The sequence below is a fragment of the Megalobrama amblycephala genome, linkage group LG4 (assembly GCF_018812025.1).
Source record: "Megalobrama amblycephala isolate DHTTF-2021 linkage group LG4, ASM1881202v1, whole genome shotgun sequence".
NCBI lineage: Eukaryota > Metazoa > Chordata > Actinopteri > Cypriniformes > Xenocyprididae > Megalobrama > Megalobrama amblycephala.
In genome coordinates this window covers 41,056,098-41,077,148 of record NC_063047.1, presented here as the reverse complement: position 1 = coordinate 41,077,148, position 21,051 = coordinate 41,056,098, and the positions used below count along the sequence as shown (strand labels likewise).

Genomic DNA, 21,051 nt, shown 5'->3' with positions numbered 1-21,051 from the left:
GCATGTGACAATTATAAACATACGTCCATTGATTTCAAAATAAGAGTCCGGAGCTTTTATTTTGCCTTATATTGTCAAAAAGATCCTTTCACACAAAAGTATATATTGATTATACGTTATAATTTTATACATTTCTCACTTTGCACTAAATTACATTTTAAATTATTTATTGTTTAGGAAAAAAATCTACATGCTACCGTTTCTTTTCTTTTGCCATTCAATTGTTCCCATAGTTACTAAATGTTTTCAGAAGTGCTTTTTGGTGTGAGGGACTGCAGGGTTTGTCGATTTGCTTTGGTTGTGGGAAACAAACGTGAGGCCTCTATAGGATTTTTATTTTCTTTAAGTGATTTTATAAACTTTTACGTCTTTTACGTGTTGTCAATATGAATCCACCTGATGACTGCGCTAAGGTTTGTATTTTTAAATGTGTGTGCAACATTTGCTGTGTGTGAGAGAAAAAGAGAGATTAAATAATATTGTACTCATGCTGCACAAGGAGGAATACTTCCTGGTCATGTCTGATTTTGTATACAAAAATCTATATATTTTCAGACCTCAGAAATGAAAAAGAAAACAGATATGTATGGGCAGCTCATAATAAAAGAAAAGGCTGATAAACAGTAAGTGAACAGATTTTTTATTTTTTTTTAATAAACAATATGATATAGTCTTACTGACAGGCATACTTACATATGCCTACATGTCTAGTTATGAAGCAGGTGTTGGTGCCATGTCACAGTCTCAGTTTGACAAGGCTGTGTCCTGTTTCTCAAAGACCATACTGCTCCAGTCACACCAGGTAAAGACTGTATTATGGATTGGTACTCCATAATTATTTGGCCCTGGACATCAATCACATTTTATATTTTCTAACTGCAGACTCAGTTTTATGTCCAGCGAGCAGAAGCGTATCTTCAGCTGTGTGACTTCCAGTCTGCAGCGCTAGATTACAAACACGCCTGCAGTCTGCAACCAGAGACTGAGGCCTACCCTCAACGACTCGCCTTCATATACTACCTACAGGTACAAGAATTTATTTATTCACAGATAATAGAAATCAGATTAGGAGTTATGAATATTACAATCTGTGGACCCATTTTTAGGGGTTCAAGCACATAGTGCTGAAACCCTATTGTAACTGTTAAATTTAAAGTCGTAGAGACTGGTAGTACTCATACAGCCTACAACGTCATCAAGGCTCGCCCCGATCGGCCTGATGGGGGCGCTACAGAGGTCAAAAGTATGAAATGGCTCATAACTCCTGAACTGTTAGGCCTAGGCTCAAGTGTGGCTCAAGGCTTCGCTGGTTGCCCTGGTGAAATTTCCGGGTATTTTGGATTTTTTGAAAATCCTACTTTTGCAAACTAGTCCTAGGTTTTTGACCCGATCGGAACCAAACCAGTGAAGCGAGATTCTCCAGAGTCTGATTGTCAATAGTTACTAAAACGGCAAAAACTAAAATGGCTATAACTCGTGAGAGGAATGAGATATTTTCACCAAACTCAGCACACCTATGTAAGAGCTCATTCTGTGGTCGTGTGAAAAAGGATGCGGCGACTAGCCACTTGGTGGTGCTATAACAGGAAAAAAAACATGAAAACGGCTATAACTACTTCACTGTTAGTCCGAGAGACTTGAAAATTGCCTTGTAGCGTCTTCGTCCTAGGGGCCACTATTGTCTATGACAACATTGACGCACCTCAAAAAACATGTCTGCCATCGGCCACTGAATTTTGAGCAGCTATCAGACAAGGTTAACGGAGGCCAACCGGAACGAAACTTGCTGGGCGTTTGACTCATGGCCCTAGAGGCCTGTGAGAAATTCTAAAGAAATCGGCCACTGGGGAGCGCCTTCACGTTTTTGTGTATCGCACAATTTTTCGCGTACGCCCACGACATTCGTACCACATGGTAGAACCCCTCACTCTGAGCAACTTTGCCTCTAGGACCGCCACTTTCCATCAAATCGTTCGTTAAATATTGGAGATTATTTCAAAAAACAGCTTTGGTGAACTAGTCCAAGGTTTTTGGCAAGAACTCTTAAAAAGCTTTAAAAACCACATATTTTCAATGGTAAATTGCCTGTATGCTATAAATGGTCTTTTTCTTTTATAATTTAAGTGGTTACATGCTTACTAAATAAAATGTAAAATCTTGAACCCCAGTGTTTAAAGGCCTTAAAATGCTTGAACCCCGATAATTGCTGCTTGCAGCTATATTTCTGTTTCGTTTTGAAATGTAAAAATGCCATTAGAGTAAAGACTTTTTTTTTTTTTTTTACTCCATGCCCATTTGAATTTTATCAATATGTGTATGCATAGTTGAAATGCATTTTCCATGCAAACAAATTAATAAATAGATAAAATTTGCAGAAATTTAAAGCCACCATCACAACAGTCCTTTGCCACAAACATTGTTAATGCCCAATTATATGTGTGTTTTAACTGTCCTTGCAGGGCCAGTGTCTTTTTGATTTGGGGAAGTTTCTGGAGGCGCTGGAGTCTTTCACAAAAGCTGCAGAACTCAAACCCTACTTCCGGCCTTATCACATGAGAAGGTCATTGTATATTTTACCAGATATTTGATAATTGAAGTGCCCTTCAAAGAGACTTGAAGTCTGCATGTGTCTGAACAAGCTGAAATAACCTTATAGCAAGCAAAGCATAAAATACCACCAGGTGGCGCTACAAGCTCTTTCTTCACCTTACTATCACCTAAGGTTCAGCTGTTTACATTGAGTGCTATTGCTTCTTTAAATTTTCTATCATATGTATGTGCATTAGGCACATTCATAATTATTGGGTAACAGCATAATAACATAATTAAACATATTACTGGTATATTATTGTTTAAAAGATGAACCGAAATGTATTTGCACATTTAAGTCACATTTAAAAATATGTGAATGTATTTGCATTATCTAACAAAATATCAAAGTTTAATTTATTATTAAGAAATGTAGTTTAAAATATAGCTAAGGAGACCTTAAACAGACTTTTCATAAAAAATAATTAAATAATTTATTTTTTACATTTTAAAACAATAGACATATTGTTCAAAATGAAGACAGAAGGTATTTGGATCTTATCAATTGATCTTACATCAGTTTCCACCAGTAACATTTAACAGTTTTATTAAGCATTAAGTGTTGAAGTCTAAACAGTGTCAAAATTACCCTCAACAGTACGAAAGACTTAAAAGTCATTGCACAAATGGCTAGACAAATGCATTAAGTAATTTAATTTTTTTTTGCTGATGACACTTGATTTGATCTTTTAGATCTAATGCAATGCAATTCAGACATTTTTAAGTGTGACGTAAGTCTTCAAAAGTGTCTAAACACTGTTTTGGGCCACAGTGGATAGCATGAGATCATAATTTTCCATCATGTTTGCTTTTTTGTTTATATATTCATAGCTTGGCATGTCTGACTGCTCTGGGCCGCTACTCTGAGTGTCTTCGGTTGGTCAGTAACTGGCTGGAGACGGATGGCCAGTCAGCTGACCTCCTCATTCTGAGAGCACGCCTTCACCACCAGCTCAATCAGGTCAGACCATCATTCACAGCCTACAGAAAAACATTTCCCTTCAAGTGACTGTAATAAACAGGTAAGAGGGCTATTTGTCTCCTCAGATGACTTTGTGCTATCATGACTTGAAGTCAGCACTCAGGCTGAAACCATGCTGTCCAGTTGCACTTGCACTGTTGAAGAGGCTAAAGGAGGCAGCGGAGCATTCCCATCAGGCAGCTGTTGATAAGGCATTGAAGGGAGAGCTTTCAGATGCGCTGAGGAAAATAAACAGTGCTCTGGAGTATAACCCCAGTAAAGCGCAGTACTACCTCTTTAGGTAAGGCTTTGAAGAGCTGCGTATTACAGCTTGCTGAAGGATTGAACTAAAGATTTTCTGGTTTTATATACATTTTCTGTTACAATGATTTTTTTTAAATGTTGCTTTTTTATGCAAAATACATATATTACCAGTCAAAAATCAAAAACCAGAAGTCATCAAATGATGCAAATATATTAAGAATATTTTAGCTATTTAAGCTATATAGCTATAGCTTCTTCAAACTTTGTCTGCATTGATAGCCATGGTAGTAGTATGATACATGTACCCCCCAGAAAGTGGTATTACTATGGTACCATGTCCAAAAAAAATTCTTCTGGGCAGTATCAGAGACTATAGAATAACACAAGATGCGCCACTTGTACTTTATGGGAGAACGTGCAACACGCAATATGAATAAGTCCTGCCTTCTAAATAAGAGCCAATCGCCGATTGTTAAAGTCATCCCATTACTGCAGTGGCTGTTAGAAGCTCCGGTTCCTATAGAAACAGTCAGAAGCGTTCCTCCGAAATGAAACACAAGAGACGCACACTTAGGACTGCACAAGTGCATTAGCTTGATCCAGCCTGAAAAATAGTTTTTTTTTTGTCATGATTCGAGCTTTTAGAAACAAAATTTATGAGACAGTTGTCGTCAGATTTCATTGGTGATTTCAAATATGAAATTTAATTGAAAGCTTGGCAAACAGCTTTGGAGAATTTGATGTTTCCCCATTCAAAGAAATAGGAGCGGCACTTGAATGCCCGAGAGGCGTTTCAAAGGTGGCCGCCGAGTGAAATGACTTGTCTTAAAGGTGCCCTAGAATTAAAAATTTTATTTATCTTGGCATAGTCAAATAACAAGAGTTCAGTACATGGAAATGACATACAGTGAGTCTCAAACTCCATTGTTTCCTCCTTCTTATATAAATCTCATTTGTTTAAAAGACCTCAGAAGAACAGGCGAATCTCAACATAACACCGACTGTTACGTAACAGTCGGGATCATTAATATGTACGCCCCCAATATTTGCATATGCCAGCCCATGATCGAGGCATTACACAAGGGCAGAACGTCTGGATGTGCACAGCTGAAGAGCGTGTGATTTAAAGGGACCGCAACCTGAATCGGCACATTTCTAATTATGCCCCAAAATAGGCAGTTAAAAAAATTTATTTAAAAAAAAATCTATGGGGTATTTTGAGCTGAAACTTCACAGACACATTCAGGGGACACCTTAGACTTATATTACATCTTGTAAAAAAACATTTGATGGCACCTTTAAAGGGACTTTGGCAGTACTTAGTGTTCCACCACCAACACTAAACCAGCATAAATAGACAGATAGACAGACAGACAGACAGAGCATAACACACCATTGGCTGAAGAAAGAGGGAGGGTGAAGTACTGGTGAAGTGGGTGGTCTGAGTCATGTATGATTGTTGTATATGCTTTACGAACCATAAATAAAGTAACACAATTGGATAAGTTGGAGGTGGAAAGAAATGGCACCATTCAGAAGAACTGGCTCAATAATGCTAAGAAAAAATAGAAAAGTAAAAAGCAGTAAGAAAATTATTATTACACCATGGGCAAAAAGAGGATATGGAGCATGTTGCTAGGCTTTTTGCCCATGGCGTAAAAATCATTTTCTTACTGCTTTTTAGCTTCTCCAAAACACCAATCCATCACCATTAAAAGCGAGAAGGTCGAAATGGTGGAGTATTAGGCATTTACATGTCAACAGAGACTTACAGCTATCTGTAAACACTTGTCTGTCCAACCTCATCTTCTTTTTCTTAGCATTATTGAGCCAGGATGGCTGTGTCATCTGCATATTTAACCTGTTAACCTGCACTGGTGCGCTGACGCACCGAAGCTTCTTTGTTTAAATTAGCTCAAATTTACTGTTAGATTTAATGTAATTACCTTGACAAACTATACATCATTAAAAAGATCTAAGACTCGAGCTTCAATTTTTAATCTTTATTTACATCGTATAGTGACCGTTATTTGTTAATATGTGTCGGGAGTTATGAATATGAGAAACGGAGTCGTTACCTTTTCATTGAAATATGAGCGTCACCTTCAGCCATTAAGAAAAAAACTCTGTACGATCATCATGAAAAAACTCCACAAAATAACATCCCTTTGGGCTTTTAGCTTAAAAGCATGCACATTTGGAGAAATATTGATGGACTGTCATACATTTATGTCAATTTTCCAAAAGTGGGGGTGCTGGCTAACAGGTTAAAGAACTTATTATTACAAAATTTATATTTTCTTGTGTTTTCTAATGTTTCAATTTATTATTTATTGTTGTATATACTGTATTATTAATGCTATGTCCTGTGACACACTTTGTGCTATAATGTTTGAAAGATGTTATTCAAATAAAGTTTACCACCAATACCCACTATTTTAAGAGCTAACTAGTCTTTTCAGCAGTGATACACATTAGAACCATATTGTTAGTAGATGCTTTGTAAATGCTTTTAATAAAATAAAAAGACAAACTAAATATATTAAATAATAATGTAATAATGTAAATGGTTTTAAAGTGCACATATTTTCTGCCTGCTCAAAGGGGGATTCTTTATCGGCGCCTGAGAGACTTCACTGCTGCCATTGAGGATTTAGTTCTTGCTGCTGAATTCTGTGGAGTTGAAGAAGATCCTTCTCAGAAACACATGCAAGACAACTCAGAGGATTTAGAGGAAGATGCTCAGACACAACTGGTGCTCACATACAATGATTTTGCAATTCAGTGCTTCTCCCGCGGTCTGCACAGCGAAGCCATCATGCTGCTTAACAAGGCCATAGAGAAACAGAGAGACGCAAGTGAGCTGTTCATCAACAGAGGAGGTGTGGACTGACGGTTAAAGAGGTTAACGGGTGTTGGGCTGAGAGTGGCATAGAAAAATCTCAGAAAAATATTCAGAGAGGAGGTTATTGAAATGGCAATTCTTGAATGCTTGCTTGTTTTACTTTGCTTAAAGTTACAGGGCAGAATTTGTATTATCCAGATAAAATCTGTCTCCTTTTTCCTCCAGATTGTTTTTTTAAGCTTTGTGATTGGACCTTTGCACTGGCTGACTATCAGCAAGCAGAGGAGATGGACCCGGACAACACAACTATCTGGCTACGACTTGCTGTTATTCACAACACAATGGGTCTGCACAGCTATAATGACAAGTAGGTATAGTGTTAAATGTGAAATTGAAAACATATTTCTTTATTTTATGCCTCTTGATATTGTTTTAGAAATTTGATTTCTATGATTTGTTCCAGGAAGTACCAGGAAGCAGCAGACAAGTTTTCTGTTGCAATACGGTACAACCCTGGTGTAGTTCAGTACTATGAGAATCGAGCAAAAGCTTATAGCAAAGTGGCCAAAATGGAAGAGGCCAAGAAGGATGCCATCAGTGTTCTTATCTTAGAGCCCACCAATGACCAGGCAAGTCTATCGTCTCTTTGTCCCAAACTATGGTGGATGTTCCCTACTTATCAATACAGCATAAACCTGCATGAAATCCATGTTGGTCTAGGCTGGTTTATGTTGGTTAGAGCTGGTATAGTGCTGGTCTAGCTGGTGGACCAGATTAGGCCCTTTTCACATGATGTCACACAGCTTCCGAAGCAGTGGATCCTCACTTCCGTCAGCATAGTGGAACACTAGCGCCGCTCGAATGAAGTGCAATTGCTATTGAAACCATACTTTCTGCTGCCCTTAGTAACTTGCAAACTTTGCTGTCTTTATTGCAGATTAAACGATTAGTTCACTTTCAAATAAAATTTTCCTGATAATTTACTCACCCCCATGTCATCCAAGATCATGTCCTTCTTTCTTCAGTCAAAAAGAAATTAAGGTTTTTGATAAAAACATTCCAGGATTATTCTTCTTATAGTGGACTTCAATGGCCTCCAAACGGTTGAAGGTCAAAATTACATTTTCAGTGCAGCTTCAAAGGGCTTTAAATGATACCAGACAAGGAATAAGGGTTTCATCTAGTGAAATGATCGATCATTTTCGAAAAAAATGTATATGCTTATATCCAAGTGCTTCCGCCAAAATCGCACTTTCGTATTCTTCAAAAAGCTTACGCTGTATGTCCTATGCCTTCCCTATTCTACTTACGGAACGAACGCAGCGCCAGTTCCATTTTTGGCTAGATAAGACCCTTATTCCTCGTCTGGTATCGTTTAAAGCCCTTTGAAGCTGCACTGAAACTGTAATTTTGACCTTCAACCGCTTGGAGGCCATTGAAGTCCACTATAAGGAGAATAATCCTGGAATGTTTTAATCAAAAACCTTAATTTGTTTTCGACTGTAGAAAGAAAGACATGAACATCTTGGATGACATGGGGGTGAGTAAATTATCAGGAAAATTTTATTTGAAAGTGAACTAATCCTTTAAGCTATTTAGATGTATTTGTGAAATAAACACACATTTCCGACATTTACGTGCAACAAAATACTTTTCATTCAATGTTTAATGTACTACTTATTTCAGTGCCTGTATGTACAATGAAGATCAACATAAACTTATTCTTTTTAAATATCAAAAAGTCTTATTTTTTCAGTTTTATTTAGATAAACATGACATACATAAGTAAAAAAAAAAAATGTTTTATATATTTCTACATGAAGACTGTTAATGTTGTAAAAACTGACTCCTGTACATGGCATTTTAACCATAGTAAAAAAAAAAAACATCGTTATCATCTCTTTATTGCAGCACTATTTACAATAGTATATTTACAACAGCACTCATTGTTATAGTCGCATTAAATGAATGAAATCAAATTATTTCTCCCGGGAATAACATTAAATGAACACATATTCTATACTTTCATTTTGTATTTTCTATTTCTTACAAATTATTATATTGCACCAGTTCAGTTTAAACTGGTATGATGTAAATGATCTAAAATCTTCACACCATTAATTATTTGGGGAATTTTATGTGGATGTGCTACTTTCAGGTGTCCATTACTCGTAAATAAATCTCACAAGAACAATGCCGTTATCATACCAATTTCTAAAAATAAAGATGTTTTTAAAGACAATATTCTTGATATTCCAAATAGGCTAACAGATTTGTGTGGACACACAATCGTTGTGATAAAACTCTGACAGCAATTCAAGGATACAAGTCTACATTGCTAGCGGAAACCCTAAGCAGTTACAGAATGGAAATAATAAATAACATTACCAAACGAACCCGACTGTGTAAATACGTTAAAATTATTAGTCTTACTGTTGACATTTAGTTCGCATTTAAAGTTATTACAGCATTTTCCTGAGAAGTCACCAGCGTGAAGGTAAGACAGAACTAAAGTAAAAAAAAAATTACAAAAAAAAGATTTTATGCAGAATGTTTATAATAAATATAATAGGTGAACACTATAAATAAATAATAAATTGCTCTTTTTTAAATTCGACATGAAATGGAATGAGTTGCATGAAAGTTGCGATAGTTTAATGTGACTTATATCTGAGTGAAACGGCTTCTCAAACAAGAAAAAATGTAGGACAGATTTGATTTTATCCGTCAGGAATTGATTGGATCATGTGGTTTGCTATTGCTGTGTAGGGGAAGTTTGATTAAATATTATAATGGCACAAGAATTTTGAGCACAAATAAATAATTTATTATAAATACAGAAAAATTCCATAAAAAAAAATAAGTATTGTCCATTTTGATTTCATGGTGACTTTAAAAATACAGTTATTGGCTGTTTTTGTTACTAATGAAATATTTTGTGTGAAATATTTTATCACAAATTTTCAAACTGGGCTTGAAAATAATGACTTGAAGAATAGCAAGTGTGCAAAAAACCTTGTTTAGTTGTTTTAGATGTAAAAAAGACAATCTTTAAATTGAGATTATTATTCTTAAATCTCGGTTTAGGTGGTGCCTTTGCTGTTGAGTCTGCTCCCAGGATGCTCCTTGACTGATATTATGTCCTGTGCCACTGCACAGTCAGTCAAAACCCTGCTGGTCGCAAAGATTCAAGCTTTCAAAATAGCAGCATCCAAGGTGTCAAGGTTTGTAGAATTGCTTGAACTTACTGAGGTTTATAGTTTTTATTGATTATAGAGATGTCTGGGTTCTCATATCCTCAGAAGATTTTATGGTAGTTTGTGTGAATGTGGGTTTGATGCTAGGAATCAGTTTTTAGTTTGAAGAGCACCATTTCTTCTGCTAGAGTTGGCAGGATGGCCCTTGCCAAAGATGACGGCCAATCACAAACATCCTCACAGAAGTTACAGGCTGAGGATTGTCCAGAGCAGAAGATAAAGCCACATGTCGCTCCAGTAGAGCTGGACAGCAAGCTATTCAAGACAAAACAGGTACACCTTTGGTAGATCTACACATAAAATGTGATTGCATTTACTTGTTGGTGCTGACGTAAATGCTGACCATTACAGTGATACATTATCGCTTAAACTATACAGACATTACCAATGAATTGTTTGGAATCAGTAAAACATTTTTATGTTTTTTTATTACCCAAAGTAGTATTTAATTGTTCAAAATTACTAATATGAATTATTAATATTTAAAAAAAGACTGTTTTATAATTTAGTCTTTACCTGTGGAGGTAAAGCCCCATTTCTCTGGTTTACTTAGAAAAACTATTACCTCATCAAAAAATGATTCCAATGTGCTAATTTGGTATCACAGAAAACTTTATTATAATCATAGCACAGTTAGAATTGGCTGTGATTGGCTGTGATAAATATTTCTTTCATTTTTATTCTATCATTCTCAGTTAAATGTGTGAGTTTTCTCAGAAAAGCTAAATCTGTTAACCTGTGACATTAATTTCTTCTGTTTATGTTGTCAGATGAATGAATCTGTGAAAAGAGCTCTGCAGCAGAGGCAGCCCCTGCACTATGACGGGCCACGTTTGGCCCCGATCCACTCTGTACGTGAGGAGCCTAACACTCAGCAACGGCCATATGTGTGGAGGAAATTTGGGGGCTTTGGGCTCAATTGTTGAAGACTTATTGGAATTAATCATTCTCAGCTATTCTGGTTACTGGGTAATCTGTCACTCCCATAATACTTTGGGTTTACTAAAGTGAAAACTTAAAGGAATAGTTTACTCAAACATGAAAATTCAGTCATCATTTAATCACCGTCATGTCATTCATAACTTGTATGACTTTATTTCTTATGTGGAGAACCAAACAAAGTAAACAAAAATGTTTTGAGGAACATTCAAGTCCAAACATAATTGGACCCTATTGACTTTCACTATATGGACATTTTTTTTTTTTTCCCAAATGTCTTCTTTTGTGTTCCACAAAAGAAAGAGAGAAACGCATACAGGTTTGGAACGATATCAATCATGTGTGATATTTCCTTTTAGGTTAGAGATTATTTTGGCATAACATTTTATTTAGTCAATCCCTTGCTGTAATGCAGTGGGAGTTGTTTTGTTCGTAGCAGCTGTTGCTGCTCAGAGGTCCTCAGCAGCTGGGGAAACAGCTGAGAAAGTGAGTGAGAGAAGAAAGCGAGAGAGAGAACAGTATAAAAACACCACTGGCAGCTGATCCCAGACTTTTATCACAGACATTTACACTCCCTTGCTAATAGTGAAACACATGTTTTCAGCCCCTAGAGAAGACAGCCCGAGATTTTTGGCATGGTAATAATGGAACAATCAGACGTCATTTTCTGACATTTATTGTCCTTGTGCAAAAAGAAAACATACATGAAATAAAGCCTTTAATTTCTGTAATTGACCATTCAGTCCAGTCTACAGTTATGTAGTCTGTGAAAAGGGCATTCTCTCAGCTGTGTGGTGATTTAAAATCTTTACTAGACTTACAGCTTATCTTTGTAGATGACATGAAGTAAAACAAATATATTTATAAAATAAATGTCTGTGGTTTAATCCTTATTGCAGTTTTAAAATTGTCAAAATGAAAGAGGTTTAAGGCATATCCTTCATGGCAGTGTGAGGATATTTGTAAATATGTAGGATTACAGTGTATGAAAGGCGCATCACAAGGTGTGTGTTTGGAATAGGATATATACTACTAGTACTATATATACACTACTAGGATCTATTTTCAACAGTCTTACTTTATTAAATGGTAAGTTCACCTAAACATGACATTTCTGTCATTAATTATTCACCTTCATGTCGTTCCAAGCCCGTAAGACCTTTGTTCATCTTCGGAACACAAATTAAGATATTTTTGATGAAATTCAAGAGCATTGAAATTGATTATGACAGCAATGTCATAATCAATTTCAAGGCCCATAAAGGTAGTAAAGACATATTTAAACTAAATAAACTAAATAAAACAAAAACACTCTGGCACACAAGAACTACACAGAAGTAACATAAACCAACCTTTAACACTGAAGACACCAGAAAAAGAGCTGAACTGAACAGAGGATTTAAATACAGACCAAACGATGGAGCTTAATGATACACAGTTGAATACAATGCACTCAAAAAAATAATGACAACAACAACAAAAATAAACAACAACAAAAATAACGCAACAGTTTGCACCAATTTTTTGAGTTAGTAACTTAGTGAACTTAAGTTCAACCAACAAACTACACTGAGTTAGAGGAACTAAATAATTTGTAGCATAAACACAATTTTTTAAGTTGATTACTGAAAAAATTGTCGCTCCAACTATCAGTTGTAGCCCTGGAACCAATCTAATCTATTTCTAGATCAAATCAACAGCTATCATAGCACATGCTAACATAACTTATTTAACATGCATATTTAATGAACAAGTAAGATATTGTCACTGGCATTAGTGCAGTCATTGCTTATAGAGTCAATGTTGTGTTTACCTTCATGTATCTACTCTTCAGCATAATGGTAACCACAAAAACTTCAACATTACAGAAACTCTTTTAAATGTTATACATAGTATTAAACACTAACAGGTCTTTCCCTTCACTAAAAACAAATAAATGAACACTTAATTTCAACATTTATTCCAGTCCTATGCAAAGCATGCTGTGAACTAGAAATCCACTGACTAATTTCCGAAGTTATCACAAAGTTATCATGAATTTCATTAAGTTCTGTCATGACAACTCTCGGAGTGTTTGCATGGTAATGGATATGACAATGTAGATATATTTGGTCTTGGCGGAATAGATCTGCTACGCTGCTGCTGCTGCTGCTGTTGATTATTGCTGCTGCTGCTGCAGAGCAAGTATGGGACTTGCTACCGCCAATACATACACGACACGCTGCTGTGAGCAAGTAAGACATGCTGCTGCTGTACAATATAGAGTACATGAACAACCGTAGCAGATCTATACAGGTGGAGCTGGGGAAGGTGGAAGGTTTCTGAAGCACGCTGCGCTGCTAAGCAATGATGACAACTCATGTTTTTAAAGATTAAGCATGCAAGCTCATTGGCTACTAATACAGCAGGAACAAATCATCTGTGACCTATAGATAATGATGCGATAATTAGCAGGTTGTGTTAAAGGACCTATTAGCTTGCCCATTAGAGTTTCATGCCAGAACTTTGTATTTACTACAACCTAATTTAAAAAAGCCAATTAACACATAAATTTGAGTTTAAATTACAGATGATATTAAGTTGATTTAATGATCAACATTATTGTGTCAACAGAACTCTACAAAATAATGTTTGCAACTTAAAAGTTTAATTAAAACAATAAATTAGAATTTTTAACTTGCAACCATGCATTTATATAAGTTGTGGTAACAGGTCCCCTGAATTACTTTTCAGAGTGTGGGTTGCTATGAAAAGTGTGTCTGACCTATTTTCGTGTATACAACTACAAGACACAGTGTGGAGTTCTGCATCCCACAATACAATGTACTAAATTTGACCTTACATTTTAACTGTTATGAATGTACCAGAAGTGATATAGCCACAATAACATCTCCTTCTTAACACATTATTTATTGCTTGATTGGACTGCACACAAAATTAGTCTAAATATACACAATCTGAATTAAACAAGCAATGTAACTGGAATACTTTTAAAAAATAGTATGTGAAACAGTATGCACTGAAAACATTGTGTATATTGTGCAGTATGCACTTCCCTTTCAGGGGAACTCGCGCTGCATTGAAGATGCTGTGGGAACACTCTGCATAATTGCATCATGAAGCACATGTGAAATCAGTGGGTGACGTCTCAACCAGAAAACTATAAAGCATGCCAAAAAGTGCAGCGCTACCTTCTGTGTCATCAGTAAGCGCTATATTTCAAGAGTTCACACTTACAAATAAGTCAGGTAAATTAATTGATAAACGTATTTGGCGTGCTGTCCGGGAGAGGGCTCCAAGCTCGGTAATCGGCCCGGACACAGATCGGTTGGGGATACACACAATCATTGCATTGTTTGTTTGGGAGCGGAGCATGCACTGCGGAGCATGCACAGTCAGCAAGAATGCATCGGTGTGGAAAGATTAGGGTTGAACGCCAAAAAGAGTGTAATTTCTCCAGCTCAGAGGACCACTTTCTATGCGTGGTATGGGATTCGACTACGATGCAGGCACATCTGTCCCCTGCATGTATCAAGTCAATCCTGTCAGCGGTAAACCGAATAAAGCTAGGCCAGTCATTCACTGTGAAACAGTTTCAGAGACTGTTGGGTCTGATGGCTTCAGGATCCAATGTGATACCGTTTGGCCTGCTGTTCTTGAGACCCTTACAGTGGTGGCTCAGGACCAGGGGGTTTTCCCCGAGGGGCAATCCTTTTCGCATGATCAAGGTCACACGACGATGTTTATGTGCCTTGGTAATCTGGAAGAAACCCTGGTTCCTATGCCAAGGCCCCTTGCTGGGAGCTCCTTGTCGTTCCAAGATGCTAATGACAGAAGCTTCTCTCACTGGATAGGGAGCGATCCTAGAGGGTCGCTCAACTCAAGGTCTGTGGAGGGGACACCATCTTTCCTGGCACATCAACTGTCTGGAAATGATGGCTGTCTTTCTGGCTCTGAAGAACTTCCTCCCAGACCTCAGGGGCCACAATGTGCTCGTCCGCTCAGACAACACATCGGTGGTCGCCTACCAGTGGGATTTGCGCTAGTGTCCACTTTGCAAACTGGCGCACCAAATCCTCCTGTGGGTCCCGGGGGAAGCTGCTTTCAATCAGGACAGCTTATATCCCTGGGTGCCAAAACCAGGGAGCAGACATCCTGTCAAGGCAGGCGCTGAGGGAATGGAGACTCAAGTGGATCTGTTTGTGTCTCGAGAGACGTCTCACTGTCCACTTTGGTTCTCCCTCACACATCCAGCTTCTCTCAGACTGGATGCTATGGTTCAGACATGGCAGAGGCTATGTCTGTATGCATTTCCTCTGATTGCACTGCTCCCGAGAGTTCCAAAACAATGTCTGTCTCATCTTGACAGCCCCGCGGTGTCCGGGCAGAGTATGGTTTTCGGATCTTGTGTCTCTCCTTGACAGCTCTCCTTAGGAGATTCCGGTCAGGAGGGACCTACTAGGGGTGTGCCTTAAGCTGAATACCTTATTTGGAAAGGCACGGATAATGGCTTCAAAACGGAAAATGGATAACGAATAATTCTGTTGAATAATATTCGGCTGAAACTAAAACAGTCACTCATCGTGTTTGCTGGATAACAGGTGAGCCAGGGGATCATATAGCATGATACATATATATATATACACACACAATATGATACGTGTATGAATGGAATTAGCACGGCATGATCACAAATCAAATAGCTGCGCTCCGTCTCTGAGAAACAAACCTGCTCTCTGTCAAGATAATCAAAGATACATATACATTTTAGGTCTACATCGTCTACATGTTTGCTCCTTTATCTGTTGCTGATTTGAGTGGCACACGCACATTTGTTTAGTGAAGTTCAAAAGATAGGGGAAATAGTCTTGAAACAAATATTTTTCCATGCTGTTTTCTTTTCCCCACACTTTTCCAGACCTGGAAATTACATAAATCAAATTCCATAAATTTCCAAACTGCATTGGAACCAGTGAGCCAGGGGAACCCACAATATTATATACAAACCTCTAAAATCACTACAGAATGAGTTTGTAAAGTCAATGAGTGTAAATTCTATGAATGAACTGAACGCAAATCAAGTAGCCGCATTTCTGTTGCCTTTTCCATACTTTCCAGGCCTGAAAATTATCAGTACTTCACCCCTGCCCAGAACTATGGAAACTATGGGCTTGGCCTCTGAGCTCATAGATTCTGGTCTCTCAACTGAGGTTGTTGAGACCATCCTCCACTCCAGAGCTCCCTCCATGAAGAAATTGTATGCCCTGAAGTGGTGAGTCTACATTTCTTGGTGCAGTGGTCATCTACTGGACCAAGTTAACTACCCTGTTGGTACAGTGCTGGAGTTCCTGCAAGAGCAATTCACTGCAGGGTTATCTCCATCCACTTTAAAGGTTTATGTGGCAGCCATAAATGCTTATCACATGCCTTTGGGTAGAATGTCTGTAGGAAGAGACCCATTGGTCACACATTTTCTCCGTGACACTTTGAGGCTGAGGCCTGCAGTAAGCACTAGGGTGCCGGCTTGAGACTTGGCTTTGGTGCTCCAAGGCCTGTCAAGTGCAAGCTAGGATAGGATAGGAGATCTGCAAGCTCTTTCGGTTGCCCCTTTGTGCTTGGAATTTGCACCCAGCATGGTAAAGGTGGTCCTTCAACCTAGGCCAGGGTACATTCCAAAGGTCCACACTAATGTGGCTAGATCTATTGTGCTGCTAGCCTTCTGTCCTCCTCCCTTCAGGGATCCAGACCAGGAATGTAATAATCTGCTGTGCCCAGTTTGTGCATTAGATGCTTATGTTCACAGATCTGCACTGTTTTGGGTCTCCTAGCAAAGGGTCCCCAGCAACTAAGCAGAAGATGAGCAAGTGGATAGTTGAGGCTACGGGACAACTTTCCCCATGTCAGTCCGGGGCCACTCTACTAGGAGTATGGCTGCCTCTAAAGCTCTCTTGTCAGGAGTTTTGCTTCAAGATGTTTGTGATGCGGCAGGCTGGTCCTCACCGTGTGACACTGTCATACAAGACACATGTTTTATCCACTCAATATATATATATATATATATATATATATATATATATATATATATATATATATATATATATATATATATATATATAACATGATGGTTTTATGTATATTTGAGTTTTAATTGGGTTACATGTTGTCTTAGCCATTTTATTCCTCTTACTTTTTTTAATGTGTGTATGTCTTTAAATGTGTATGGGTCTGCCTGTCATGTGACTGATCACATGACAGGAACCAGGAAGTAAGCCAGTATAAAGGAGGCAGCATGACAAACAATCACCCCCTCATTATAAACGTGATCACAAATCAGCTGGACTGTGGAGTTGCATTTTATGGACTTGCCTTTCCAGCAATTCACATCACCTTCACTTGGATTAACACTTCCATGGACTTTGTATATACACCGGTGGACACTTTCACATTGGGACTTTATCAGCACTCTACTAGGACTCTTAAGGACTGTTTTAGGGTATGGTGTAAATGGACTCCCTGCTTTTAAACAGCCTAAGTTTTTCTAGTTTTATTGTGTTGTTTTAAGTTCCATGTGGAAATTGTAAATACACTTTATTTATTCATTTCTGTTGTCTGTCTCCTCTTTTTAAACACTCATAACCTCTCGCACAGTTTAATCTGACCCCATTTTAATCAATGTAAAATCGACCTATAGGGCCGATCGTTACAACCGTACACAATTGGTGAGGTTCTATGAACTGAACTTGAGCTCTACACCAGAGGCTTGGGTGCTCTTGTCCTTGTGCTTTTATAATTTCACACTAGACACTTGTCAATATGGCGGCGTGAGTATAAGCGTTCTCTCAGCGTCTTCGACGCATCGCGAGTTCTCTTGAAAGGGAATGTCTTGGTTACTACTGTAACCTTGCTTCCCTGAAGAGGGAACAAGACACTGCGTCGCCCTGTTCCCTGAAGAGGGAACGAGACACTGCGTCGGCCTGCCATACTTCCTGAGTGCTTGTCAGCAACTTACATCAGACATTTAGAAGCTAACACTGCACTCTTTGGGCATGCTTTATAGTTTTCTGGACGTGACGTCTCCTGCCTCTGATGCTCGTCACACCATTGGACTGATTTCACATGTGCGTCATGACGCAATGATGCAGAGAATTCCCACAGCGTCTTCGGTGCAGCGTCTCGTTCCCTCTTCAGGAAACCAAGGTTACAGTCGTAACTGAGACGTTAGCAGTCTTGTAGTATTCCATTACAAACATAACCTTAAGCCCTATTCGGACTGTAATAATTTCTCATAGGGATATAAGGTATTTACATAAGGTATTTTCTAGAGGCTGCATTTCCGCTCATTTCCATATTTTTAACATTACATTTTGATCATGATAATTTTGAGAAAAACCATTTCATTCATGTCTATCTTCCTATTTTTAAACGAGATTTAAATAATCACATAATAAATAGGATATCATTTACCTATTATTAAATTAAATATGAATTTATTTGTATAATTCCAAGCATATGACATTTTATTTACAGTAGACAATCATGCGACTACATGAGCAGCACGTTCCCGGGTACGTAGGATCACTAAACTTGTGAATAAATTGCCATCTAAATGTATGAGTTTTATCACTGAGGTGCCATGCAAATTTATTTTTACAGACATCCACATGAGAAACAATTAACTTTGAATAGTTCTGTAGTCGAAGTGTACTGCATAGGTGGGCTAGTTGTTGAGGAAATTATCATTATTAACTCTTATCAAGCATATATAAACCAGCTAATTAAGATCCTTGGATCAACTTGGAAAGAGCAGGCGGGTGTGTGTCTTGTGTTTATCCCTATTCAAAAACACCTGATTCAACTTATCAGCTCATCATAGGAAACTCAAGGACCTGAAATGGGTGTGTCAGACAAAGGAGACTTTCAAAATGTTCATTGTTAGGGGTCTTCCAGGAACAGGGTTGAGAAACACTATACCAGGGTAGCTAGGAAGATTTTGTGGAGATCTTTCAGGAGCCATGGTCCAAAGCTTTCTGAATTCAAGTCTACATAGGATTGTTACATGCTGTTTTGTTTGTCATCATTTGTATCTATACAGTATGTAAACAAACTTATATCCGTCTCCAGGACACTTTGACTGATGTAGTCACACAAGACCTAATGCCTCTAGGAGACCTCGTCTGCTGTGTAAACAACCCATTTTCATGATATTAGTTCTCTATTTGAAGTGGAACATTGCATCATGGAGTTGACGATAGGAACACTCCACATGGGCCAGTGTCTGAAGCATGTGTGTTACATGCCAATCTTGATTGGCTACCGCAGTCAGGTGACATCACAGACATGCTGGAAGTGTATATAAGGGTGCTTAGTGAGAATGTTATCAGCTTCTTTGACTTCAGGAATCCGTTTGTCTGTCTGTGCATAAGATTTTGTGTGTGTGGTTAGGAGAAAGAAAACAATGTCTAGCACATTTAGGTGTACCACGCCAGGTCATTTAAAACGCCTGATGATTCTCATGAGTTTCTGAGATCATTCTTGGAGCATGTTTGGTCAGCCCTCGAGGCTCTGCTCTCACCTGGATTTTTTTAAAGGGGATCTCGCAAGAAGCAGAAGGAGGATCTAAGGGAAGTCATCTCAGCCAAAAGGCAAAGAAAGCCTCTTTTGGCTTCACACTTTTCCGCTGTTAGCATCCTGCCCTTTTTTCTGTTCCACCCTTGATGTCTACTTAGCAGTAAAGCTAGACTGTACAGTGATTGTTACATTCACTTCCTTATTTGTTTCTCCAGAAGCTTGCACTGTGGAGATAATATGGACATGCTTCCCCTGTGTATTAGGTGTTGCAGGTGTAGAGTTTGGGCTCTAACGCTATTGAATTCCACTTGTCTACCTGCTGCTCTTCTTAGTGCAGGATGGGCGATGCAATAGTGAAGTGAATATGACAAAAATTTTATATCACTTTTTCATCTGTTGCCTGTTTCAGTACTAGGAGTATGGAGTTGATATTGATGTGCCTCCCTGGTGGCACATAAATGAAGGGATTGGGCATTTCACGCTGTCGTGTTCCACTTGGTCATCTGCTGCACTCCAGTGAACTGGGTATAGAGGCAGTTTCAGTATCCTTCATATTTCATATGGACAGAAAAAGGAAAAATGGGCAGTTCGCTGCTCGGTTCCCGCACCTTTATCTGTCTGTTATTCCCGGTGGCGGGAGTTTAGAGGTATGGCATAGTGTGTATTACTTTCCCATAGCATCAACTCCATGCCGCAGTCTTGTTTAAAGGTGCTCTAAGTAGAATTTGAACAATGCTGTTGGACATTGTTGATATTGTTGACCCAAACAAACCCACCTCTCTCTTCATTGCTCCACCTCCAAAAGTCACACTCCAATCCTAACCACCCTGCTCCAAGCCGGTCTCAAACCCCGGCCCCATCACAGCTGGCATGCGAGGTGAGTGCGTTAACAATGATGCTAAACACTGCATTCTCTAGTGGCCATCAGCGTGCAGTAGTTTAACAGCAAAACTCTCACTATCTGGCCACTGTTACACACGCAATGCGAGTGGATGTATGTTTATCACAGCTGACGCGCAACAAAATGCTTCGCGAAAAATAAAGCGCAGTTGATGAGCGAACGACAATGAAACACAAAAAATGAACGTACAGTACACAAGAGTAAATACAAAGTGTTCGTTGTTTGTTGCAAACAGCACAGCAGCTCCAGACAATCAAAATCCAGTGTACTCTGTAAGGGTGGAACACCTACTACAGGGGTTCAGGCTGTAAGGTTTGCCGAGCGACTAAAGAAACGTTATCAGCAACATGGTAGAAAACTGTACATTTCTTGTCTATTACCACCCACTGCAACTTATACCAATGACGGAAATAAGCACAGTTACAATAGCAAAATATGTGGGAGAGCATTGCTATAGTGTGACAATATTGTATTGCATTTTTTTTCCTTTTTGAAAATGTATACTTTATTCCTCCAATAAACACCTCATCAGAAAATTTCTCATCAAATTTCCTAAACTAGCTCCTAAGCAATTTAAAGATACCTTTTAATCTTTCACACTTTAAAAACAAATGCTCTAAATCTTCTTTTTCTCCACAGAATCTACAATCACCCTTTACAGCTGTATTCAGGTGTGCCACATGTCCGTCTGTAGCTATTGCCCCATAAATTATCCTCCACTGTAGAT

The 21,051-nt window shown here is 38.4% G+C and overlaps 1 protein-coding gene across 1 annotated transcript; it reads left to right on the top strand.

The window, feature by feature from the left end:
* Positions 1–131: 131 nt before the first annotated feature.
* LOC125267572 (tetratricopeptide repeat protein 16) lies at positions 132–11,653 on the top strand. The gene is made up of 13 exons (XM_048189343.1): positions 132–413; positions 556–623; positions 712–802; positions 883–1,026; positions 2,460–2,560; positions 3,421–3,550; positions 3,637–3,851; positions 6,419–6,696; positions 6,885–7,026; positions 7,123–7,288; positions 9,747–9,883; positions 10,045–10,189; positions 10,687–11,653. The coding sequence occupies exons 1-13, from the start codon at positions 387–389 to the stop codon at positions 10,840–10,842; spliced, it is 1,800 nt and encodes a 599-aa protein (XP_048045300.1). The 5' UTR covers positions 132–386; the 3' UTR covers positions 10,843–11,653.
* The last annotated feature ends 9,398 nt before the right edge of the window (positions 11,654–21,051 follow it).

What these genes read in the sequence shown, in the direction of transcription:
- LOC125267572 (XM_048189343.1), top strand. Translation starts at nt 387, where the DNA reads ATGAATCCACCTGATGACTGCGCTAAG. An exon ending in AAAGAAAAGGCTGATAAACA is followed by an intron (nt 624 to 711) that starts GTAAGTGAACAG and finishes CTACATGTCTAG; the next exon opens with TTATGAAGCAGGTGTTGGTG. An exon ending in CGGCCTTATCACATGAGAAG is followed by an intron (nt 2,561 to 3,420) that starts GTCATTGTATAT and finishes ATATATTCATAG; the next exon opens with CTTGGCATGTCTGACTGCTC.